Source organism: Micropterus salmoides, unplaced genomic scaffold (assembly GCF_014851395.1).
Source record: "Micropterus salmoides isolate LMB-PRFRI ecotype aquatic unplaced genomic scaffold, ASM1485139v1 Ms_hic_scaffold_13, whole genome shotgun sequence".
Lineage (NCBI taxonomy): Eukaryota > Metazoa > Chordata > Actinopteri > Centrarchiformes > Centrarchidae > Micropterus > Micropterus salmoides.
Window position 1 is genome coordinate 16,991,542 of NW_024040374.1, and position 22,838 is coordinate 17,014,379.

The following is a 22,838-nucleotide window of genomic DNA, read 5'->3' on the forward strand; positions in this document are numbered from 1 at the left end:
GACTGTTTCACAGATCCTGCAGTGTCTGGCGCTCTCTGCAGGAATAAAGCGGTACACTTTTTTAGCCCAGCATAGGAATTAGGTCAAACCTTCCATGAGGGAGACATCCAAATCCCCCAGGAGCACCATTTGTATTGTATGCCTCGAGTTGTTGTGTTAGCCTGGTCTCAAATAGAGTGTATGTTAAGAAGAGGAGGCCATGCACTGTTGTCTTTAGAGCTTAGAGCTGGAGAGTTAACTGGCTTCACTCTGGGGGTCCGAGGGTGAAGTGATGCCAAAAACAACAGACAAAAGAATGAGAAACAACAGTGGTGAGCTCGAGGAATGCTCAGAGAGAGAAGTGAATAGAGGGGGGAACGGAGAGAAACTGAAAAAGAGGGGAAACACAGACAGAGGCATGCATGTGAGCTTCCCAGCGGTCTTCCACATGGAGCCGAGAACAGAGGCCCTGTTGTGTTGGCAACCACAAGGTGCCAACACAACACCTGGCAGAGAGAAGGAGAAGGGGGATCACAGGGAGCGTTCAGAGACACCAGGGGGATATTGGACAAAATGAGGATCAGGAGAGTTTGCGTTAAGGAGATTGTGTGTTTGTGCTGATGAAAGAGAAACAGAGAATGAGAGAAATCAAATGACTGTGTGTGTGTGTGTGGGGAGGGGGGGGGGTCCTGGAGGAGCCCCCTTGGCCCCAGCTCTGAAACGTGACTGTGCTCCAGCCAGGTCCTCAGGAGCTCAGCTCAGCCGGGCTCAGAGCCGCCACCACCACTGCTGCTGCTGCTGCAAAGCACTGGTTTCCTGTGCACATTCCCCACCTCCCTGGCTGTGTTATTGTTGGCCCAGACAGAGGGGTTCACAGCTAAGAACCAGGGGTCTTGCAGAGGCCCCCACTTCTCTATGCCTACACAGAAAACATCATCATGTTAGCATTGTCACTGGGAACACGTTAGCTTGTGGTGACTTGGTCATTTTTTACCTTGCTTGCTATTTTCAGAGATCACACTGACTGTATTTTATACATGCTGTATATTTATCCAAATTGTTTTTGCATGTTGTAGCCCCTTTAAGAGAGAGTGTCATCACAGAGGGGAGGAGAGGACAGATTCAAAGGCCAGACTGAACAAGGTAACAACATAAACCTGTGAATGTCATTAGGACTCCATTAGGAGCACAAGAAAAGGCAGCAGGCATTATTTATACAGATTAGGCTACTTTTTCCATGTGGTTTTGAAGTGTCTTTCTGTAGCATTGATTAATATTTACAACCTTACCCACTGTGCCGTGTTCGTGCATCTGTTGTTGTGATTGGCTGTAAAATAGGAAATTAACTTAGTGGCTGCCATACTTGTTTGGAAACCAATGTTCCTCTCATTATGCCAGTTATATAGCAGTTGTGCAACACTCACACACACAAACAGTCACACACGGGCTTGTCTGAACCATACACTCTGACACAACTTCCATGAGAAAACACCTCTATAAAAGCATATGGTGTCATTTCTGAACCAACACTGCTTTCACTGTTTGCCTTGCTGCTCTTTTAAAATGTTGCAGAAAATTCATTAGACTAAATTGTTGTCTTTCTCTCTCTCCATTGCCTGTGTGCATGTGTTGATGTACGTATGTGTGTTTGCTTTCTACTAGAATGATCGTCTGGAAACACAATTGCACTTGTCAGGTTGTATCAGGGTTTCTGTGGTCCAACTATGGTACGTAAAGGCCTCACACCGCAAACTGATTGTAACCCTGAAAACGAACCTCTGATGGTAAATCACACTCAGAGGCAAGAAGAACAGTGTGTATTTGTGTGTGTACAGTCTCTTGCAGGACCTCTCGCACATATCTCAAGGATTCCACAGCAGCAGACAGAAAAATCTCTTCATCTCTCCATGATAACTGCCTGTCAGTCACCTGTTCTGTCTGCATCATGAACAAGTCCTGCAAACTAAACGACATACTGTTGTGCTCTCCTCGTGGGATTTCTGGGTGCTTCTGCTTGAGGTGGTGAAATACGTTTGTTGTATTGCCCCCCTTTTCTTGTCAGTCATCTTGCAATTCTTACATATCACCAAGGTGCATTGTACAACTGATCTTTTGAAACCTAACATATTCATAATACTGAAGTCGCTCCCCTTTTTGGAAATAACTCCTTCACCGTGGAGCTGGTCGCAATGTTACTTTTACTTTCTGGGGTTAACTGGATATCCTTAATTTTCTTTCAGGCTATGTAGCAAATTGGGCAGAGAGATGCAACTGAAGCAATTGTCAGAGTAGAGGGGAAACTAGGACTATAACCTCACTAACCTCACCTCCTACTTCAGGACAGTAGTTACTTAAAAAGGTTAAATATTATGTGACATTGGGCACTAAATCCTTTATTACTACATCCACATCCTCTGGTGAATAGATTGAACTATATACACCTGGAAGCCACACCTAGACCTGTATAAGATGGTTCCTTTATCTCAGTGGGAGAATAAGCATAAAATGAATTTCGTAAAAATAAAACAGAAATCCTTCCAAAGCAGATAAAACTATTTGAATATGTTGGATAAATGCAAATAAAAAAGGTCACTCTTGTTTGTGGATTTGCTTAATGGTAATGAGAAAAGCCTTGAATGAACCAAATTAAACTGCAGTCAGCCAAACAAAAAAATAGTATGTAGAAAATTGTGAGACTGAATTTGACACAAACGGAATTTGCTTAGTATCATAACTGCGTCTGCTGGTGGAAGAATGGCAGCGTGCTATAACGCATGATGACTGACTCAGGATCTTTTTTCGCTGCCAAGAATTGACGACCATATGCTTATCTCATGCAGGGTGACAGAAAACCCAGTGAGATGATGATGATGATAGCGCGTGCCTCCCTCCGCCCTCGGGAAGAGCAGGTTGCGTCACGCACGCTCCTCCTCTCCAATCTTCCGCTGTACGCTTCCCATCCCCATCACAGGAGCGCGGACAGGTAACCGCAATGTCGCATTTATATTCTGTTACGGAACAACAATGAGGCCTTTTTACTGGGTTTCTGGTATTTAGAATAGAAACACGTGATAAAAGAGGTTGGCTGTTTGTTGATGGGGCTGTTTAGCTCGAGGCTGATCGGCTGGATGTGAGAGATGGCCTTCCTTCCCTGGCTGCCAGACTTCACTAATAGGTTATGCTGCGTGTTTTTATTATATAATCAGATTTTTTTTGTCTCTGTAGAGAAGGATTATGTCTGTTGTGTTTCTGGCAGCGCCTCGTCGTTCTGCGCAGGGTGTTGTGGTTTTTCTTGCCAGCAGGCTGCATGGAGGCTTTAATGTAGGCTATCATGCTGTACCGCTATGATCAATGTGCCAATCAATGTGACGCTGTAGGGGCCAGCTTTTAAACTCAGATCGACCCGCTTTGAACACTTGATTCCATAATCGAAGAGGTGTGTGTGTGTGTGTGTCCATGTTTATGAATGTGTTGATGTGTGTGTGTGTGTGTGTGTGTGTGTGTGTGTGTCTATGTCTATGTTTATGAATGTGTTGATGTTTGTGAGTGTCTGTGTGTATGTGTGTGTCCATGCTTATGAATGTGTTGACGTGTGTGTGTGTGTGTGTGTGTGTGTGTGTCTATGTTTATGAATGTGTTGATGTGTGTGAGTGTGTGTGTGTGTGTGTGTGTCTATGTTTATGAATGTGTTGATGTGTGTGACTGTGTGTGTGTGTGTGTGTGTGTGTCCATGCTTATGAATGTGTTGATGTGTGTGTGTGTGTGTGTGTGTGTGTGTGTGTGTGTGTGTGTGTGTTATGATGTGTGTGATGTGTGTGTGTGTGTGTGTGTGTGTGTGTGTGTGTGTGTGTCCATGCTTATGAATGTGTTGGATGTGTGTGAGTGTGTGTGTGTGTGTGTGTGTGTGTGTGTGTGTGTCCATGTTTATGAATGTGTTGATGTGTGTGTGTGTTTGTGTGCGTGTGTGTGTGTGTGTGTCTATGTTTATGAATATGTTGATGTGTGTGTGTGTCCATGTTTATGAATGTGTTGATGTGTGTGTGTGTGTGTGTGTGTGTGTGTCTATGTTTATGAATGTGTTGATGTGTGTGAGTGTGTGTGTGTGTGTGTGTGTGTGTGTGTGTGTCCATGCTTATGAATATGTGTGTGATGTGTGTGTGTGTCCATGTTTATGAGTGTGTTGATGTGTGTGTGTGTGTGTGTGTGTGTGTGTGTGTGTGTCTATGTTTATGAATGTGTTGATGTGTGTGTGTGTCCATGTTTATGAATGTGTTGATGTGTGTGTGTGTGTGTGTGTGTGTGTGTGTCCATGTTTATTAATGTGTTGATGTGTGTGTGTGTGTGTGTGTGTGTCCATGTTTATGTCCATGTTTATGAATGTGTTGATGTGTGTGTGTGTGTGCGTGTGTGTGTGTGTCCATGTTTATTAATGTGTTGACTGTGACTGTGTATTATGTTTTAATGTACAACAGTAACATTTGCTGTAGTTTCCTGGCCAAGCCACTAGTTAAGTGGTGCAAAGCTAAAACAATGAGTTGATCAATCGATTGGCCGATTAAAAGAAAATTAAGCTGCAACTATTTTGATAATTGATTCATTGTTTCAGTCTTTAAATGTGATGATTTTCTGCTTTTCTTATGGTTGTGAATTGGAAGCTGGGGGGGCTCTGGGAAATTTTAAATTTTCCCTATTCCCTATACATCAAGAAAATGAATCAAGTGGAGCAGTTCATTTGGATCAATGTGAACAATGAAGATGCTTTGCTCCCTCTGTGTGTCTTTCACTGTTTAGTCTCAGCTGCTGTTTGGCTTAAATATGAATAAAGCATCAATGTTTTAACAGGTTAGGTCTGCTTGGGAGCAAGCACTCACATGTAACACAGTTCTCCTCCTCTCCTTCCCTCAGGATGGAGGCCTTTTTAAATGAGTGGCTGTGGCAGGAGGAGTACTGGCTTCCTCAAGGTATCAGCTGGCAGGACATTGAGATGTCGGAGAACGAGGGCCGCTATCCTCTACCAAGGGATCTTATCTACACCTTGCCACTGGCCTTCGCTTTTATAGCCCTCAGATATGTCTTTGAGAGGTGAGACACACCTGCCCCAATCACAGCTGGACCATGAAATCACAGATGCAAGATCCACTTTTTCCATTGTTGTCATTAACTTTGACGTCTGCTGTGCTTGACTAAATGGAGCAGTAAGTTTTTCAACATGTATGCTGGATCTACAACTGTGATCTTAAATTATGTGTAACTGATATTAAATGTGTTGGGTCAGTGTCAAGGAAACAGTTAAGCATGATGGTGACTTCGAGTCTGTCGCCAGGCGAAAGAAAAAGTTTAAGTGTTTGTCTTATTCCCTCTTTGACTTGCACTGGTCATGCTGGCTGGTTTGCTGGCTGCTTATGTGTTTCAGGATAATGACTCTTCTATCCTTCATTAGTGCTCCCAGTAGATCGAGGGTGTAAATCAGACATGCAGTGGGAGGCAGGCAGCATGAGAAGACAGTTTTTAGCTGCTGACTGTGTGGAAGCCCTCACTTCTCCCAGAGGGACCAGGTTTATAAAAAGTGATGTATATGTTAGAGGAAAAGGAAGATAATTACCTTGATGTAGCAATGATAGTGATGATTTCTTTATAGCTGAAGTACATTTAAAGCAAACCACAGTTAGATAGCTACACTGAACTTTCTAATGTTAAATGGCTGATGCTATGCTGATTCACAATAATAACTGCTGGAGAAACAAATAGCCTCTGCAACCTCTTGTAGAGATATACCAACCACTGGGTGCTCACCAGGCGGCGGGGAAAGACAGCTTTTATGAGAATCCTGCTGAAGCACCGAAAGACTTCTTAGAAAACTGAATCTTATCTGTAGTATGATATGGCAGTGGTCATACCTGAAAAAATGTATGACCACTGTCATATCATACTACAGGAAGCAAAGCCGGACAAGACACAAGAGCCAGAGTGCTACAAAATAAAACGGGAAGTGAACCTCACATAAACACACAAGGACGAATATCACACAGTAAAACAAGACCAGAACACTAGGGCAGACCAAAACTACAACATAACATGGGAAACAAAAAAAACACCCAACAAACCCATGATATTAGTCACCCGATGGAAACAAAAATGATAGACACATATGAGATCAATATGTGTTAACAGAACATTTTCTGTGCAATTTTCAGCACCATTGTCAACAAAAGAAGATGTCATATTATAGGACTGGACAATAAATCTAATTATTGAATCACAAACATTGTGAATCTGTTACTGACCTTTAAAGAAAATGCCAGAATCCCATTTAACAAAGAGTCCAAAACAAATCAGAAATGCAACAACATGAGTAAAGAAAGATTATGCACTGATGTGTTAAAAACATTATACTTCTCTTTATCGAGGTCAATTTACTGTGTCATATATTTTAGGTAAAATCACACAGTCATATGAAATTACATGTGGGGAAGGATTAATGTAACATTTCCTTTGTCTAGAGTGTTCCATTATTTTTTTAGAGACCCAGCACTGTATTATGTAAATTGTAAATCATGCAAAAGTCAACTTGACTGTTGCTTAACTACTTTTGCTGGTAGCAGGAGAAGAATTGAGAATGGCAGCGAGAGGATGCAGAGATGTGATGGCTGAACAGATTGGAGACCTGTTTTTGTATGCTTTACCTTATCAGCCGCTGTATTATCTGTCCTAATGTTGAAAATCTGCGTGAGCTTGCTCAGCACGTATGCCTTGTTTTCCATAAAGTCTTGTTTGTGCCTTCGTCAGGTATTTATTAGTAGAGGAGGGGTCAGTGAACAGTAGCATAAAATGCTGAATTCCACTATGCACTTGTGTATGTTGGTGGTCCAACTTTGTGGTAGTAGTGGTGGACAGTAAATTATTAAGTTGTTGCTTATGTCTGAGGAGCTGTCAATCAGCGGGAAGCTGAAAAGGTGTGTTTTCATTTGATCATCCCAGGCCACAGCTGTTGCCTGTAATGAGGTAGGTGTGTGTGTGTGTGTGTGTGTGTGTGTGTGTGTGTGTGTGTGTGTGTGTGTATGTTCCTGTAACCAGAGATCATGTTTGTCTCTGTGTAAAGCTGTCCTGACCATCTCATTCCATCTGATCTCTCCCTCCCTGCCCATTTCAGGCTGATTATCTCTGAGCTAGAGTTACACACGTGATTATGCGCATGTGCGCACACAAAGGCACACACACACATTTATCAAAACATCTCTCCAGTGCTTATACACACACATTGTCCTTATTCCTCTCCGTTCTGTCTGACTCCATATCTCTCTAACATATGCAGATCAGGTGTCTGTTGATGCTGTATCAGCTAATGACAAAAGCCGTCTGGCCAAATATCACAATATGCCCTTGGGAGCAGCTTTACAGGCTGTCAGGAGCAGCATAATGAAATATCTTGTTGCCATTTCTCTGTCCTCTACCATGGTAGGATCACATTGGACAGCTGTTGATGTCACTTCACATAAATTCCTCTGCAATTATAATCCAGTTTGTTGTACTATCAAGACTTAAGTTGATATGAAAACATGTTTTCTTTTCTCTCCTGTTCTCTGTCCTCTCAGGCTCATCGCCGTCCGATTAAGCAAACGTTTAGGGGTGAAGGACCGGATTCGCATTCGAGCCGCTTCTATCCCGAAGCTGGAGAGCTTCTACAAACAGAACAGTCGGCAACCATCACAAGTTCGTATCCCTGTTCTGCCTTCCTTTTTTTAACGAAAAACTCTCATGTCTCTGATCAATAATTTCCAAATCCTATTTTAGTTCCCTATACTTGTACATCTTCAGTTTGGATTACTCACTATAAACGATGTAGTCTTCAGTTATTGCCTTGCACTCACAGCAATAAGCTTTAGAAGCAGCCACGAGCGGTTTCACTCTTAGGCTTCATCCAGGCTGCCCTGGCCTTGCTGGGGCTGTATGCAGCTTGAGAGGAAGATCTACAGACTCAGGGCCTCGTCAGTGTGTTTTTCAGAAATAAAACAAACAGTTAATCTATATTTTGATCTACAGTCAAAAAAAGATGCTAGAACTGAAGATAAATCAGTAAAAAGGCAGTAAACGACAATACTTTTTTTGTAATGATGCAAATGTATCTATTTATTTATGGTTTATTTAACAAGGACAGTAACAAATATGCTAGAGTTAGCCAAATGTCTATTTTTCATCTGTAGTCCCTGGACAAATGTCATTTTTAAAAAGGACTATAATACTACAAATTAAAATGTTGTTGAAGTAATTTATAAGCATGCAGACCAATAATAAAAAGAGAGGAGGAATGTAAATGCTAATAAAAAAACATCACACAGGACACCATTATGCTTTTATACATTGTAATTGTAAGTAGTTGTATTGCACTAATAACACAGCAGTTTGTACAGCAATTCTAATTTGTTGTAAGATTACCATTATTATTGAAAGCATGATAACCAGTATTATTTCATTACATGTTGTCATTATGTAAAATCTACACCCCTGATTATAGCGGTAGGGGATAAAAATGTATGCTAAAGTAGTTTTTCATGTGGCAGGTCTCCACAGATATTCTGTATAACCCTGCAGAGTAGCTGCAGAGCTTAATGGGAGTAGTCACAATAGGCCTCCAATTCACAATGCTTAGTATGTTAATAGCCAGGAACGTTGAAGGAAATGTGTGATCTGCTAATGTGGAGGTTTGTATACATTTGCAAACCGAAGTGCAGACAGTGAAAAGATAGATGTGAAAATGTATTAGTAGTGCTAGCACAGTTTAATATATGTTGTTAGTGTAAGTTGAGTATTGTTGCATCTTGGCTGAAGAGCATAATTGTTTAGCAGTTTTATTTGGATGAGTTGTCGGCTGTCTCGGAACAAGGAACTTTTTTACTAATTGACATAAGTGACTCTGAGGCTAAGTGGTTGATGTGTTATAGAGGTACAAGAATTAGTCATGATACAGGAAACTTGAACGTTTTCTGTTAGGTGTGTCCACTGCACAGTGTGAAAAAATGATACTTCCTTAAAACAGCTCCCCCATCACTAGGCTGTCTGTTCTCCTTAGTAATCCTTTTGCCTTTTGTTTCCATCATTTCCTTTTGTGAAACTACCAATTAGAAGTTTGTTAACCTCTGCAGCAAAAAAACAGCACAACAACTATGTCATTACTGTAATTGCAAGTGTTCCTTTGTGCAGAAAATGTTTTATTCTTCTCCATTAATCAGTGAATAGGAGAAAATAAATTAGAGGCATTAACGGTTACACGGAAATTATCTGCCCTCCTCTTGGTGGAGCGCTGCTCTGTCTTGTGTGTATGTGCATGTACATGTGCATTTTTGCCTGTGTACACTGACTTATTTGCATGTCATCAATTTCCATGTGGCCTGGACTAGAAACAGCAGCAGCACCTGTCTGTCTGTTGATCTGCCATGTAAATACCAGGCCACAGACACAAAGATGGAATACAGAAAATAATATGAAATTAACTTGTAAGATCCATTTGCACCACCCAGACAGGGGATAATGTTGCTCCCTCAGTGTTATTGGCTTATCCTTTAATACAACACAAGAGTGCTACACATAGTCAGTGTAGTTAAGAAAGACATGAGCGTTGCTGTAATTAAGTTTCTCCAAGCACAAGCACCTTTGTACCACTAACACAACACCACACCACTGTGTAAAGTATCTGGATGCAGAAAGAGAGAGCAGGGAACATACTCTTGTTACAGACTTAATGGCGCTGACAAATGGTTGTGTTAAGCTAATTTATCATTGTAGGAGTCCTCCATTTTTTTTCTCAATCAATGTTTTTATATTTGAGCAAATGGCATTTACACAAATACAACAGTACAGATCTGTTTATACAGCCATATTGACATACAGTAGATGGTCACAACATTATTTATATATATTATTATATATTATTTATATATTTCATTTAGTTGCGACATTAACACATATTACATAAGAAAAAAAGAAAAAAACAAAATTAGAATAAAAACAAAATACAAGGAAAAATGTAATAAAATGCCACACAAGAAGAACAGGTCAATCCCACCCTACTCCAACCACCCTATTCCACCATCGGCTCGCTATTCAGCTGATGTCAGAGTAGAAGTCCTCAATTTTGACAAAAAAAAATTATTTAATATAGGTATATAATATGCTGCTGTCAGAGAGATCAGCAGTAATATTATCACATGTTAAATATTGCATTTCAGTGAGTGAGAGAGCAGCAAGCAGCAATTAATGTCTCTGATTAAGTGCAAAGTTAAATCTAACCCTGTATGTGCGCCTGTGCTGTAATGTGTATTCAGAGTGATGTGGTGAGCTTGGGGAAGCAGTGTGGACTCTCCCAGAGAAAGATCCAGACCTGGTTCAGACACAGAAGGAACCAGGACCGACCCAGCAACACTAAAAAGTTCTGCGAGGCCTCGTGAGTTTTTATTTTCTGAAACACAGTTTTGTTTGTTTGTCCATTAAAGCTGCAGCAGGCTAAATGTTTGAGGGACCGATCTTGTCAGTCCAAATGCCAAAGTGGAGCTGCAGTAGAGCAGCGCACCTCACCACTAAAACTGAGATGGTGCAGATTTGCACTGTTTGACTAAACTGCAGGTTTGTTGCCTGTGTTGTTGAACGTGGGGGGCAAATCTTTGCTGTGCATAGGAAGTGATAAATGAATGAATGGGAAAGAGTGAAGAACAAACTTAACAGAACAGCAGTGAAGGAGTGTGAGCTGCCTGGTGCAGGTTTCACAGAGTGAATTATTTTACATGGTGGATGTTGTATAGACATATTTTTACATAAGTCTCTTCAGAAAATGATATATAAAGTCTATATTTATTTATTTCAGAATAGAATGAGGTCTACCTTTACAGGAAAAAACAGATTGCCATGTTTAAAACCAGAGCCGTGTTTGTTTTTAAGACCTAGAGTCATTCAGATTCAGCATGTTTGATAGAAACCTTGCTGTACACCATTGCTTTTTGACATTTGTTAAATTTGTTCCTGATAAAGCTAATTCACTAATTGACAAATGATGGTGTTTGTTTATCTGTGCAGCTGGCGTTTTGTCTTCTACATCATAGCGTTCACAGCAGGGCTCGGCTCCTTAATCAATGTAAGTCTTTTAGTCACTTTGATTCCTTTCAAAAGATAAGCAGGCCTTTAAAGATACAGTGTGTAGGAATAGCAATGTTGTTACAATGTTCAATTTAATATTTGGTGTGAGCTACAAAACATTTGAGCAGTAATACATACGCATTTCATAGTCCCATGTGGTGTCATAGTCATAGAATGTATAACCTCATTTTCCTACAAGGCATGAATTAATATTCAGTCTAAAGCTTGTATCATGTGAAGACTCTGCTGACGATTGTTTGATCTTCCAGGCTCCATGGTTCTGGGACCACAGAGAGTGTTGGAGGGGTTATCCCAAACAGGTGAGCAGGAAGTAGCATGATTTGATAATGTTGCTGTTTTATAATGTGCTGTTCTTTCACTCCCTCTCGCCTGCAAGGACTTTCACTTACTTCAAACACTTTATTTTAGCAACAAAATAGTGTCAGATCATTATGCAAAATATACTGAACAAAATTATAAACGCAACACTTTTGTTTTTGCCCCCATTCATCATGAGCTGAACTCGAAGATCTAAGACTTTCTCTATGTACACAAAAGGCCTATTTCTCTCAATATTGTATATCTGTCAAATTCTGTGTCAGTGAGCACTTCTCCTTTGCCGAGATAATCCATCTACCTCACAGGTGTGGCATATCAAGATGCTGATCAGACAGCATGGGTATTGCACAAGTGTGCCTTAGACTGGCCACAATAAAAGGCCACTCGAAAATGTGCAGTTCCATGAAACAGCACAATGCCACAGATGTTGCAAGTTTTGAGGGAGTGAGCAATTGGCATGCTGATTGCAGGAATCTCCACCAGAGCTGTTGCCAGTGAACTGAATGTTCATTTCTCTACCATAAGCCTTCTCCATAGGCGTTTCAGAGAATTTGGCAGTATATCCGACAGGCCTCACAAATGCAGACCACGTGTAACCACACCAGCCCAGGACCTCCACATCCAGTATCTTCACCTCCAAGATCGTCTGAGAATAGCCACCCGGACATCTGCTGCAACAGTGGGTTTGCATAACCAAAGAATTTCTGCACAAACTGTCAGGAACTGTCTCAGGGAAGCTCATCTGCATGCTCGTCGTCCTCATCGGGGTCTCGATCTGACTGACATTTCGCACAGCCATTGAAGAGGACGGGCCAACATTCCACAGTCCACAATCAGCATGTTGATATGCCACACCTGTGAGGTGGATGGATTATCTCGGCAAAGGAGAAGTGCTCACTAACACAGATTTTGACAGTTTTGTCAACAATATTTGAGAGAAATAATTTTTTGTAGATAGAGAAAGTCTTAGATCTTTAAGTTCAGCTCATGATGAATGGGGGCAAAAACAAAAGTGTTGCATTTATAATTTTGTTCAGTGCAGTTAAATAGTAATACACCACGTGTTCAGCTAAAAATGAAACAGCAGTTCTGGTAATTAATCAAACAAAAATGCCAAACATTAGCTTGTTCTAGCCTCTAAAATGTAAGGTTTTCCTCCTTTACTTCATTTTATGTGATTGTATTCTGAATACCTCTGATTGTGGACTGTTCGTCGGACAAAACAAGACATTTGAAAACATGGGCTATTTGAACTTGCAATGGCCATTTTTCATTATTGAAAGATAAATGACAGATTTATGGGTAGTGAGAATAACTCTATATACAACCCTAAAGTAAAGGCAAGTTTATTTGTATAGAACATTTCAGCAACAACGCAATTTAGTGCTTATGCAAAAACAATGGCTGGGAGGGACCTAACAAAACAAAGTCTTTAGCCTGTTTGAAGGATTTAGCCACTGAAGAACACAGTTGGGTCAGTAGGCTAGACTCCACCCAACCACTAACTTTCTTCTCCACTCTTTCGCTTCCTTTACAGTTGACCTAAATGGTTTGTGTTTCCTTTTTTTTGAGAAGCTAATATCTGTGTTGTGTTGATGACAGTTATGCCTGCATGTTGGCATTCCTACACAGAAAACAGCCCTTCCTGGGTCATGGCCTCGAACAGAAAACAGTAGAAAAAATGCAAAGCTCTCTGTATCTGCAGTTTGACTGATTGCAGCTCCTGCAGACAATACATCTGCTAACCTTTATTTGTGGCCTCAAACAGAGAGAAAGGATGTGTTTTTAATGGTTAAATGTCTTCCTACCATTGTGGTGCTGCAGGCTCGAAGAATGTTTAGTTTTGAGATAGCACACCACCACTTTCTACGAATACAAAACACTCCCTGTTTATGAAAGCATTGACAGTTTTGTCATTATACTGTATGTTGTTCCTTACGGAATGTGAAGTTCCTATCTGACCATTGGGAGCTTATCACTGAATGCTTGCTCGTCTTCACCATGGTACTTTTCCACGCACACACAAACCAACTAGACAGGGTTGAAGCTGTAAATACACGTTTGTGTGGAATTCTTCGCTTTTAGGGGGGTCCCATTACCTGCAACCCTCCTAAATCTTCAGATCTTTCTCAGCACACACATGCAGGAGGGGCCAAAGTCACTCTGCAATATCAGTTCATTTTACCCTTTTAGCTTCAGTATACATCTACAGTATGTTTTCCTGAGGGTACATGGATATGTGGGATGGTGGAAATGCTTCTATTGCAGCCAGCCACAGACCACTGAATGTAAAAGTTTAACTTATTGTCTCTCTCTTCCTCTCATCCTGTAGCCAGTGGCCGAGGCTCATCACTGGTATTACATATTGGAAATGGGCTTCTATTTGTCGCTGCTTCTGTGTGTTTCTGTGGATGTTAAGCGAAAAGTGAGTGTGAGCTTGATTTTCAAGGATGAAACACACGCACGCACACACACAAACTTAAAACCTCAATGCAACATCCTGTCGGTGTCAGTTTTCTCTGCATTTCCTCACATTATGTGCCTGAGATTTGAAGTTTTAGTTATATGGTAAAGACCAAAATGCTAAATATCATCACTTCTTTTTGTGTAATCCCAATGTTGTTTTTCTAAATTTATTAAAGTAAATTTAATACGGATTATGCACGGAATAATCTAATATTACATCATAAATTTGTGTATTTTGCGTTTGCTCTCATTTTAAAACTGAGTATTGCAGGATTTGAAATCTGTAGTAAGAGATTAGCACATACCGTAAAACTAAGTGATATAAAAATAGAAGATGAAAGTGATTTACCACAGACCTATCCGAAGATACTTAATCAACTTTTACACGTATTCTAAACTTCTCAGTTAGACAGTGGGTGGTCTATATTTAAGATGCTTTATATATAGAAATTACAGTAAATAATCAATGAAATTCATCTATTTTAAGCTGTATGCAGTTCCTGCAGCTTTCTAAGGCAATTTCCTTCATTATGGGAGAAAAAAAGTGTTTTTGTGATCAAAGATATTTGAGCTTCAAACAGTACAACAAATCACTGCAGACAACATGTAAATCTGCCTTTCCAATATTTGGACATAACTGATGAACAAACCACAGATGGAGAGCTGCTGAAGTCTTGGTTACGCTACTGCACATCCTTCTCATACTGTGTGGTCTGTGTGTGTTCCAGGATTTCAAGGAGCAGGTAATTCATCACATCGCCACGATATTCCTCATTGGTTTCTCCTACTGTGCCAACTATGTGAGGGTTGGCACTCTGGTGATGCTGGTGCATGACTCTTCTGACTTTCTTCTGGAGGTAAAACACCACACCCGAATTTCAGTCTGCGCAAAATGATTCATTCAACAATGTTGAAGAATGGGAATGAGGAAATAGAAAATGCATCATTGAAGTGTTTTCAGAAATGAATGAATTGTGTCTACTTAAGTGACACTGGACAAAGGTCGCAGGGAAGTTGACTTGTACACAGCCATTGTTCATTTATTGAGGAGGTTTTCCTATCCGTACACAGTATAACCCTACGCCTCGCTCAGTTTGCATGTGGTATGAACTGAGTTGAAAAAAATATTCTTTGTGGCTGTAAAATCATTACCTTCAAGTCTCTCATCGAGACAATAGGTCCATTGTCCTTGGTTTTATGGTGCAGATTTTCCTGGGTGTAACATTTCACTGATACCATCTGAAAATCAAGACTGTCACTGTTATCTCAGCTAGTCATGTGACCTCAGACGTGACTGGGTGTCGCCTGGCCTCTGATAAATGTCATGAAGGGACAATGATGCGGGTGTTATATTCAGCCAGTACCTCTGTACAGCTAAGCATGTGTTTCTGAGTAGGAGAACTGTTTTGGTATTATAAGAAATTGGTAACCCCATTATATTACAGATATTTAATGGTATTTTGGCCTATGAAGGTCTATTCAAAACTTCATTGCCTAAATTAATTTATTTAAAATCTTTTAATTTCCTTTGAATTTTCTACACTGCTTCTAGGATTCCAACTTAAGGGAAGAATGTAGGCAACTTTGGAAATGTTTTTCTTGTATTAAATTTAGAAATTTAGATTTTTGTATTTTAGTGGTCTAGTTTCACCCACTCAGTGGTAGATGGCAGTTTGAATTGAAAGGTAGGTGTATTTCTTATGTTACAACAAATGAAAATGGATGAAATAAGGTCAGGGTATGTAAGTGGCTAGGGAGACTATCCTGCTGTCACTTTGAAGCACTGAACCTCTCTTTGGCCACTCACTGCAAGTTGCTCTAGATACAGCATTGGCGAAAAGCCAAGGATTGTGTGCAGAGGTTAATCATAGATGTAAGCTGTAAGAGTGTTTGGGCACTGTTTTTTCGCAATTGCTAATAGCAGGCACTTTTTCTTTTTCACTTAAAGTCTGCCAAGATGTTGCACTATGCCGGCTGGACGAGGATATGTGACTCGCTGTTTGTTGTCTTCTCTCTGGTCTTCCTGGTGACGAGGCTGGTGGTGTTCCCTTGCAGGTATTTATATTTTCCACTTTTTGAATGTTGTTTTTTTAGTTCCTGCTCTGTTGCTCTGTAGCACCCAACTGTGTCCATGTTGTCGTGTATTCCTTCATGCAATATTGTTCCATTCTCCCTCACATAAATGGTTTCTTAGCTAAGAACAGCAGGTTTACAGTATTTGTAATAGTTGATTTTGCCAGTTGAGAACAGTACTTGATTGGTCGAAATACTATGAACCTTTCAAGAGCTGGTGCTGGAGCAATACTAAAACTAATTGTATCTTACTGTGTTTTTTCCCAGAGTGCTCCACACAACCCTGGTGGTTTCTCTAGAATTCTTCCAGCCCTTCTGTGCTTATTATTTCTTCAATACGCTGCTGTTAGTGCTGCAAGCTCTGCACATCTTCTGGGCTTATCTCATCCTGCGCATGATCTACAAGTTTGTGTTCACAGGCAAGGTGAGAAGGGTGAATGAAAAGAGAAGGGACACACACTGAGTACTTTGGCACTAAAAAGTCTTTTATTACTTTTTTTTCTTTCATAGGTGGAGCGTGACGAACGTAGCGATGAGGAGAGTGAGGTGGACGATGAAGAGGAAGAGCCTGAGGAAGAAGGGGATGAGTGCAGCTGGGAGCAAAGAAAGGGTGCAATCAACTCCAAACTGGCATCCTTGGCTAACAACTGTGTCCTGAACAACCTGACCAACCAGAGGAATATAAACAGCAGACTACCGAAAGCCAGATAATGGAAAAGCTCCATGTCTACCAAGCCCCACTAGGAGAAAAAATATATTTTCCCCACCGCCTTTTGGAGTTGAACTAGATCAGGGTAAGTCTGCATCCAGTTTACCTTGAAAAAGCGGGCGAAGAAGCACAGATGATCTGCACATCCAGTGTGAGATTAGGAGGAAATGCCATTGTAACTGTCACCACTGCATACATATATTTGGTAAAACAAGGAGACAGTGAAATTTCCTTTACAACAAATCATATGTGTTGATTTGCAAACTATGTGTTTATGCTGTTTCTTTATATTGTAAAACAAAAACTTTTTAGTTAATACATAAGGACACAAGTACCTAGACTGTGTTATAATGCAATTATCTTTTCTTTGGTCAACAAGAAAAACTAAATGTTTTTTATACAAAATCAAACTGTTCTAATTTAATAGGTGGCATAATATGTTTTAAACAGAGCAAACTAAAGCTGTAATTTATTAGTCATTCACTCCCACAGCTCGGTATTCACATAAACAGTATGGTTGATTGTACATAGACTAATGAAAACATTGATTGTAGTATATCTGTTGATAAACCACTTTCTATAGCTATTTTCTATGAACCGTAAACTCAACAGGTAATTTTTATGTTATAATCTGTGGCTGAATATTAAACTCTACTGCAGTATTTATACTTTTCCATGATATGATTTCCTTTTGTCAGTTATGTTTAAGCTCACTTGTTATAAAAGATATGGCGCCCCCTGGTGCACAAAAAAAAACATGTCCCTGTAGAGAAGGCAATCCCCATGTCTGATAAAGTGATGCCTTTACTAAACTAATGTACTGCTCCTAGGAATATGGACTTAAACCGTATGTGTGTCTGTTTTTTTGTTTCTTTTTCTACTCTGAATATCATTGTGACGGGCAGCATGATTTCTCAGTGAGGTTTTTGTTAATGTTTACTCTAGTGGACTTTAGTTTTCTGCTTTGGCTGCTGTTTTTACACTATTCTGTGACAAGCACTTGATTTTAAACTCTGTGTGGTAAGTAGGATTAGCACTACTGGACAAACACACGGGCCAGGCCTTACTGTGACTGGTTGTAATGTTTTGCTTAAAATGTTGGTGAGGCTGGTGGGTAAGCCATGAGAAGTATGCACACACACACACACACACACACACACACACACACACAAGTATGACAGGCATTAGTGAAATGTGAAGTATTTTAGATAGTGGACTAATCTAGAAAGGTCAGATGCTTTATGGCTCAGATAAAGAACAGTCTTACTAAAATGTAAAGAATGGTGATTCTAAAAGCTGATGAAATACAGTATTTTGACAGGACTAGTCTATGCTCTGCTACTTTGTTAGGAACATCATTGTCATTGGATTTTACAGATATGTAATCACAGTGGAAAACTAGAGTACACACTTGAAAACTGGTATTACATTTTCATAGGTTGGTATGGGCAACTCTGTAAGATAAGTGGTTGCTGTGTTCACTCACTGCATCTAACCTGATTTTAAGTAAAGACAAGTGTGATGGGAGTAGAAGCAGAGTTGTGTCTGACTCTGAACTGGACTTAATAGCAGGAGGGCCCACAACACAAGGTGGGATTCAGGTTGTAGAGGACTAAAAGGGCTGATCCACTGAATAACACACCCATGACCCCACTAAAATATTGCTTTTGTAAATTAAAACTGTTGTTGACTGTTCTCTTATGAGTGCACAAAGATGTTCTTTTGATTGTGTGTTGAAAGGTTTTAATAAATTACTTCTATTAAAGAAATTAGCAAAGCTGTCTTCTTTTAAGCAGATGATTTTACTGGTCATGTGCATGTGTTGACTCAATCCATTTTTATGAAACAGATTTTTTTTTATTTTATTAATTTCACCCAAATCGTGAGCTCTTACATACAAATATATTTTGCTAGTACTCTGTTTAAAGCAAGAATGACACTTCTAGTACAAACATATACATAACCACAAATAGTGTTTTCATTCAGTCACATCACACATCTCACGTGACCATTCTCATGGTGACACACCCTCTGAGGGGTACAGGGCAGGGTATGGCATCATCTACCTCAATGCAAGTGTCTATATAAGGGTCCATCAGCACCATGTTTGGGAATGCCTTGTTACTCTTCCTCTCACTAACCAGGTATATCTGGCCGCTGACTGTTGTGCAGCCAGAGAAGAACTTCCTGTCCAGACATTCCTCCCCCAGCACAGTCCACTCATCTGTCTCCACGTCAAAACGCAAAGCTTGGCCTCCAAAAAGGTAGAGGGCGCCGTTGAGCTCTGTGGCAACCAGGTCATATCTGTGAAAGGGTTAAAAAGAAAAGGTTCAATTGCCACATGATTACACTGCCAACTAAGGCTGAAGGAGAAGCTATTTTGTAATATATATATGTATATATTAATAAAGAAATATTACTTTGACAGTGTCAGAGAGCAAAGCTGAAGAGTCAGTGCATTATTGAAAATTCACTCACCGTGGAAAAGGAGAATAGGAGACCACATCCCACTGATCCTCCTTTACCATATACCTCTGGATTCCACCATACGCCTCCCCGTTTTCATCCAGGCCACACGCCACGTAGATACATGACCCCAGAGCAGCAATGGCTGCCCTCTCCACAGCCCTAACCATGGGGCTGACCTCCTCCCAACCCTCCCCTGACCCCAGCACCAGCCTTTCCACATCAGCCACAAGCCCCTCATCCATGCTGCCCCCCAGGACATACAGTACGGAGTCCAGTCCTATGGAGCCGTGGCTGTGCCTGGACTTCTGCAGGGCCGGCCCATCTAGCCAGCACTGGTTCCCACATTCATATATCCTGACCCAGTCCACACTGAACCACAGTACGTCCCTGAAGTAACCACCTGTCACAACCACGTTGTCCCCTACATAATGAGAGAAACCGAAAATAAAAAAAAGGTACTGTTAGGAAATGACATGACAGTTCTAATGTTCAATGTGGGAGTTGCACGACTGATAAAACCTTACATGCACCACATGATGAATGAATACTCATTCAGCCCCTCACTTATAATCAATGTCATCATTATACTTATCTTCATCACCATTTTCTTTATTCAACCATTACCTACAGCAGCTACCGAATACTGTGTGATGTTCTTCCTCTGCAAAGGTGCACAGCTCTGCCATCTACCACTGAGTGGGTGAAACTGGTAAAGTGCCTGTTGCTCCTGGTCGTGAGGTCCACCCAGGACAAAGAGGGTCTCTCTAGCCGTGGTCCTCCTCATTGACCTGCCCATTGACCAAGATGTTGGAAAATGTTCATTCAGCATGCAGATGAGCTTGGCTCTGGGGTCAGAGCTTTTCATTCTGGTCAGAAGTTCAGTGATAAATGGTAAAGACAGCGATTCAGGCCTCACCAGCTCAATGAGCTCCAGAAAATGTTTTTCTCGTTCAGGGTACAATGACACCCAGCGTAGGATGGCCTCCAGGGCCAGGTCATCTTTATGGATGGCCAGGTCATCACTGGCAAGAAGGTCTGCTATGGCCTCCTTAGACAGTGACAGGAAGTCCTCATCAGCGATAATAGCAGAGAAGTGTGTGAGCGCCACCTGTCGTGACGCCACATAGAGCTGAGTGCAGCCCAGCCGCCAAGCGTAGGCCATCATTCCCAGACAGTTGCTGAGGTGCAGCTCACGCTCCAGAAACTTGCAGCATAGCAGCCTGGCTCCCTCCAGTTGTAAAAAGTCTGCAGTCTCAAGGATCCCCAGAACATTTTCTCTGTCCAAAGCTAGTCTGGATGTCCTGCTGTATTCCATCAAAACTCTGAAATGCTGCAGGCTCACACCTTTGAGCTCAACTCTCCTTTTGCTGCTCTCCACGCCACAGCCAAAAAATAGAGCCCTGAAGTAGGGACTCTGGAGGGCCAGTCGTTGACGGTTGACATGAAAACTCTCTCCTTCTACACGTAGAATAGCATCCGGGATAACATCAGGCCCGGGGTTTGGGTCTTTCACATGTAAAGCAGATCCATCCTCCTCAGGTTTGTTCATATGTTCAGAGAGAGCTGTGAATGCAAAGCTCCAAGGTTTAAGGTCAGTGTCGGCTCTGTGGGCCATGTCACAAGAAACAACCGCACCAACCGTCTTCTGCACAGTGCCTCCTCTTTGCTCTGGTTTACAACACACCAGCTGGTGGTATTAATAGACTTTTCCCCTGGCTGACATGGAAAGGGAGGTCACTTTCTAATTATAACACTGGGAGGTCAGAAGGACTTATAAGTGAACACTATCTGTCTGATAATTAAACTCTGATTGTTTTCTCGGGTTAGTAAATTTGTAATAAAGTTAACAGACTACTGAACAACAAAACGGATGACGTCAGCAACAGGCGCTCAACGATTTGATTGGTGGAACATTTCTGAGGTCAAAGTTTAACTTCCTTGTCACACGGCGAACATGGCGGTGAGTTCGTACGGTTTTCTCTTTCATTCAAACATCTGTTTACCTTTGCACCCATAAACATTCTCATAGATATCTTTAGCCAGTAATTGTTTATAATGTATTTATTTAGAAGACCTATTAGAGAGTAACGTGGCGTTTGTCTTGTGTTTGCTTGTGTTTGACTAGCCTAGCAAAGCTAACCTCAGGCTAAGTCAGTGAGTGTGTGTGCGGTTAGCCTGCATGCGACTTTGTTACAAACAATGTCTCTTTGCTCCGTGTAGGATAAAGAAAAGAAGAAAAAGGAGAGCATCTTCGACTTGTCAAAATACATTGACAAGCCGATTCGTGTAAAGTTTCAAGGGGGACGAGAGGGTAGGTGGATTTATCCTCACAATAAGATAATGCTAATCGTTGTAGCCAGTGGAAACGGGAACTTGTACGTTCGGGCATTGTTTCTCCCGAAGTCACTGATTGATTGCCATTGATCCTGGCTAAAGTAAACTGTAGACTGTGTGTTTCCCTCTCAGCCAGCGGGGTCCTGAAAGGTTTTGATCCTCTGTTGAACCTTGTGTTGGACGGAACAATCGAGTATATGCGTGGTAAGTAGAGACAAACTCTCTGCGGGAAATGTAACATTCATTACATCAAAACTGGGGCATATTTGGGCTCAGGAGCGGGCTGACTGTCATGGGAAATGTTATTATGTACAACATGATACTGTAAGACATGTTCTTCTCCCAATGTGCAAATTACTCACAAGATCAAAGAGACTGTATCACTTTACTTAGCGAGGAGGACTGGCAGGGGTGGACACAGTAATAAAGAACATTTACTTTACACGTACTATGCTTGAACATGGGATGATGTTCAATGCAGGATGAGAACATGTACTTTACTAGAGTATTTTCTTTTCTTGCCACTTTCTACTTCAACTCCACTAAATCTCAGAGGGAAATACTGTACTTTTTACTTCACTACATTTATCTGACAGCTTTAGTTACTTTAGAAGTTAAGATTTGTACACACAAAACATATGAAGACTTCATAAAATATGTCTGAATATTTGAGAGTCCAAAACTACTACTGTAACACCAACTGTGATTCTTCATAAATAGTTGTCCCTTGTTTCACTAGTTACACTCAGTCTCATCAGTTGTAGGGTTTATTTTACCAGAGATTATAATAAGCAGAAGCAATGTGAAAGGTGAAGTAAAACTGAGGTCATTTTGAACACTATAGTTTTTGTGGTTAGTAAATATAAATCAGATTTGCCAGGGAATTCTCACAGATAGTCTCCTCTGAGGCCCTGTTTTGAATCAGATTGTGCCCATGGCGTTCCACGAGAAGTGTCTGGTTTAGGATGTATTTACTGGGGCCCTGTGGAGGTTTGCTTGGAAATAATGTTACTGTTTACATTCAGTGTTACCAAAATGCATTGTTGAATGAATTTCTTTCCTCATAAAACATTTGCAAAGCCGTTATTTTATTTTTTAAAGTTTGAAACATGCATTGTTGCATTTACTCGCATTACTGCCACCTGTACATCAGTGGAACAGTGTGAATTACAGTATATCATATCATCACATGCACCTGTGTCCTCATGCACATACAGGAGACTGAACTAAATTGCTTTTTAACTCTACTAGTAAAAAAAAAAAAAAAACTCCATAGGGTACCTTTTTAATAAGTTCATTAAATGTCAATCTGTGACATTTAATTCCTGTGTGTCTGTAACCCTTG

At 40.9% G+C, this 22,838-nt stretch overlaps 3 protein-coding genes across 4 annotated transcripts; 2 read left to right on the forward strand and 1 right to left on the reverse strand.

Moving 5' to 3' along the window:
* The first annotated feature begins 2,879 nt into the window (after positions 1-2,879).
* Positions 2,880-17,352, forward strand: LOC119900685 (ceramide synthase 2-like). Of its 2 annotated transcripts, none has more exons than XM_038715859.1 (11): positions 2,880-2,962; positions 4,885-5,061; positions 7,572-7,689; positions 10,299-10,417; positions 11,044-11,101; positions 11,373-11,423; positions 13,775-13,867; positions 14,637-14,765; positions 15,857-15,963; positions 16,249-16,405; positions 16,492-17,352. In XM_038715859.1, exons 2-11 carry the CDS (start codon positions 4,886-4,888, stop codon positions 16,690-16,692), a joined length of 1,209 nt encoding a protein of 402 aa, XP_038571787.1. In that variant the 5' UTR covers positions 2,880-2,962; position 4,885; the 3' UTR covers positions 16,693-17,352. The 2 variants fall into 2 exon arrangements, with proteins under 2 accessions (XP_038571787.1, XP_038571786.1); XM_038715858.1 differs by lacking the exon at positions 2,880-2,962 and adding an exon at positions 2,969-3,154.
* An 860-nt stretch (positions 17,353-18,212) lies between these two features.
* LOC119900684 (kelch-like protein 24) lies at positions 18,213-20,797 on the reverse strand. The gene is made up of 3 exons (XM_038715857.1): positions 19,784-20,797; positions 19,169-19,580; positions 18,213-18,994 (listed from the first exon to the last, which is right to left on the reverse strand). Exons 1-3 carry the CDS (start codon positions 20,772-20,774, stop codon positions 18,691-18,693), a joined length of 1,707 nt encoding a protein of 568 aa, XP_038571785.1. The 5' UTR covers positions 20,775-20,797; the 3' UTR covers positions 18,213-18,690.
* Positions 20,798-21,034: 237 nt separating this feature from the next.
* LOC119900686 (U6 snRNA-associated Sm-like protein LSm7) lies at positions 21,035-21,771 on the forward strand. Its single transcript, XM_038715860.1, has 3 exons — positions 21,035-21,119; positions 21,380-21,470; positions 21,626-21,771. Exons 1-3 carry the CDS (start codon positions 21,114-21,116, stop codon positions 21,703-21,705), a joined length of 177 nt encoding a protein of 58 aa, XP_038571788.1. The 5' UTR covers positions 21,035-21,113; the 3' UTR covers positions 21,706-21,771.
* Positions 21,772-22,838: the final 1,067 nt, after the last annotated feature.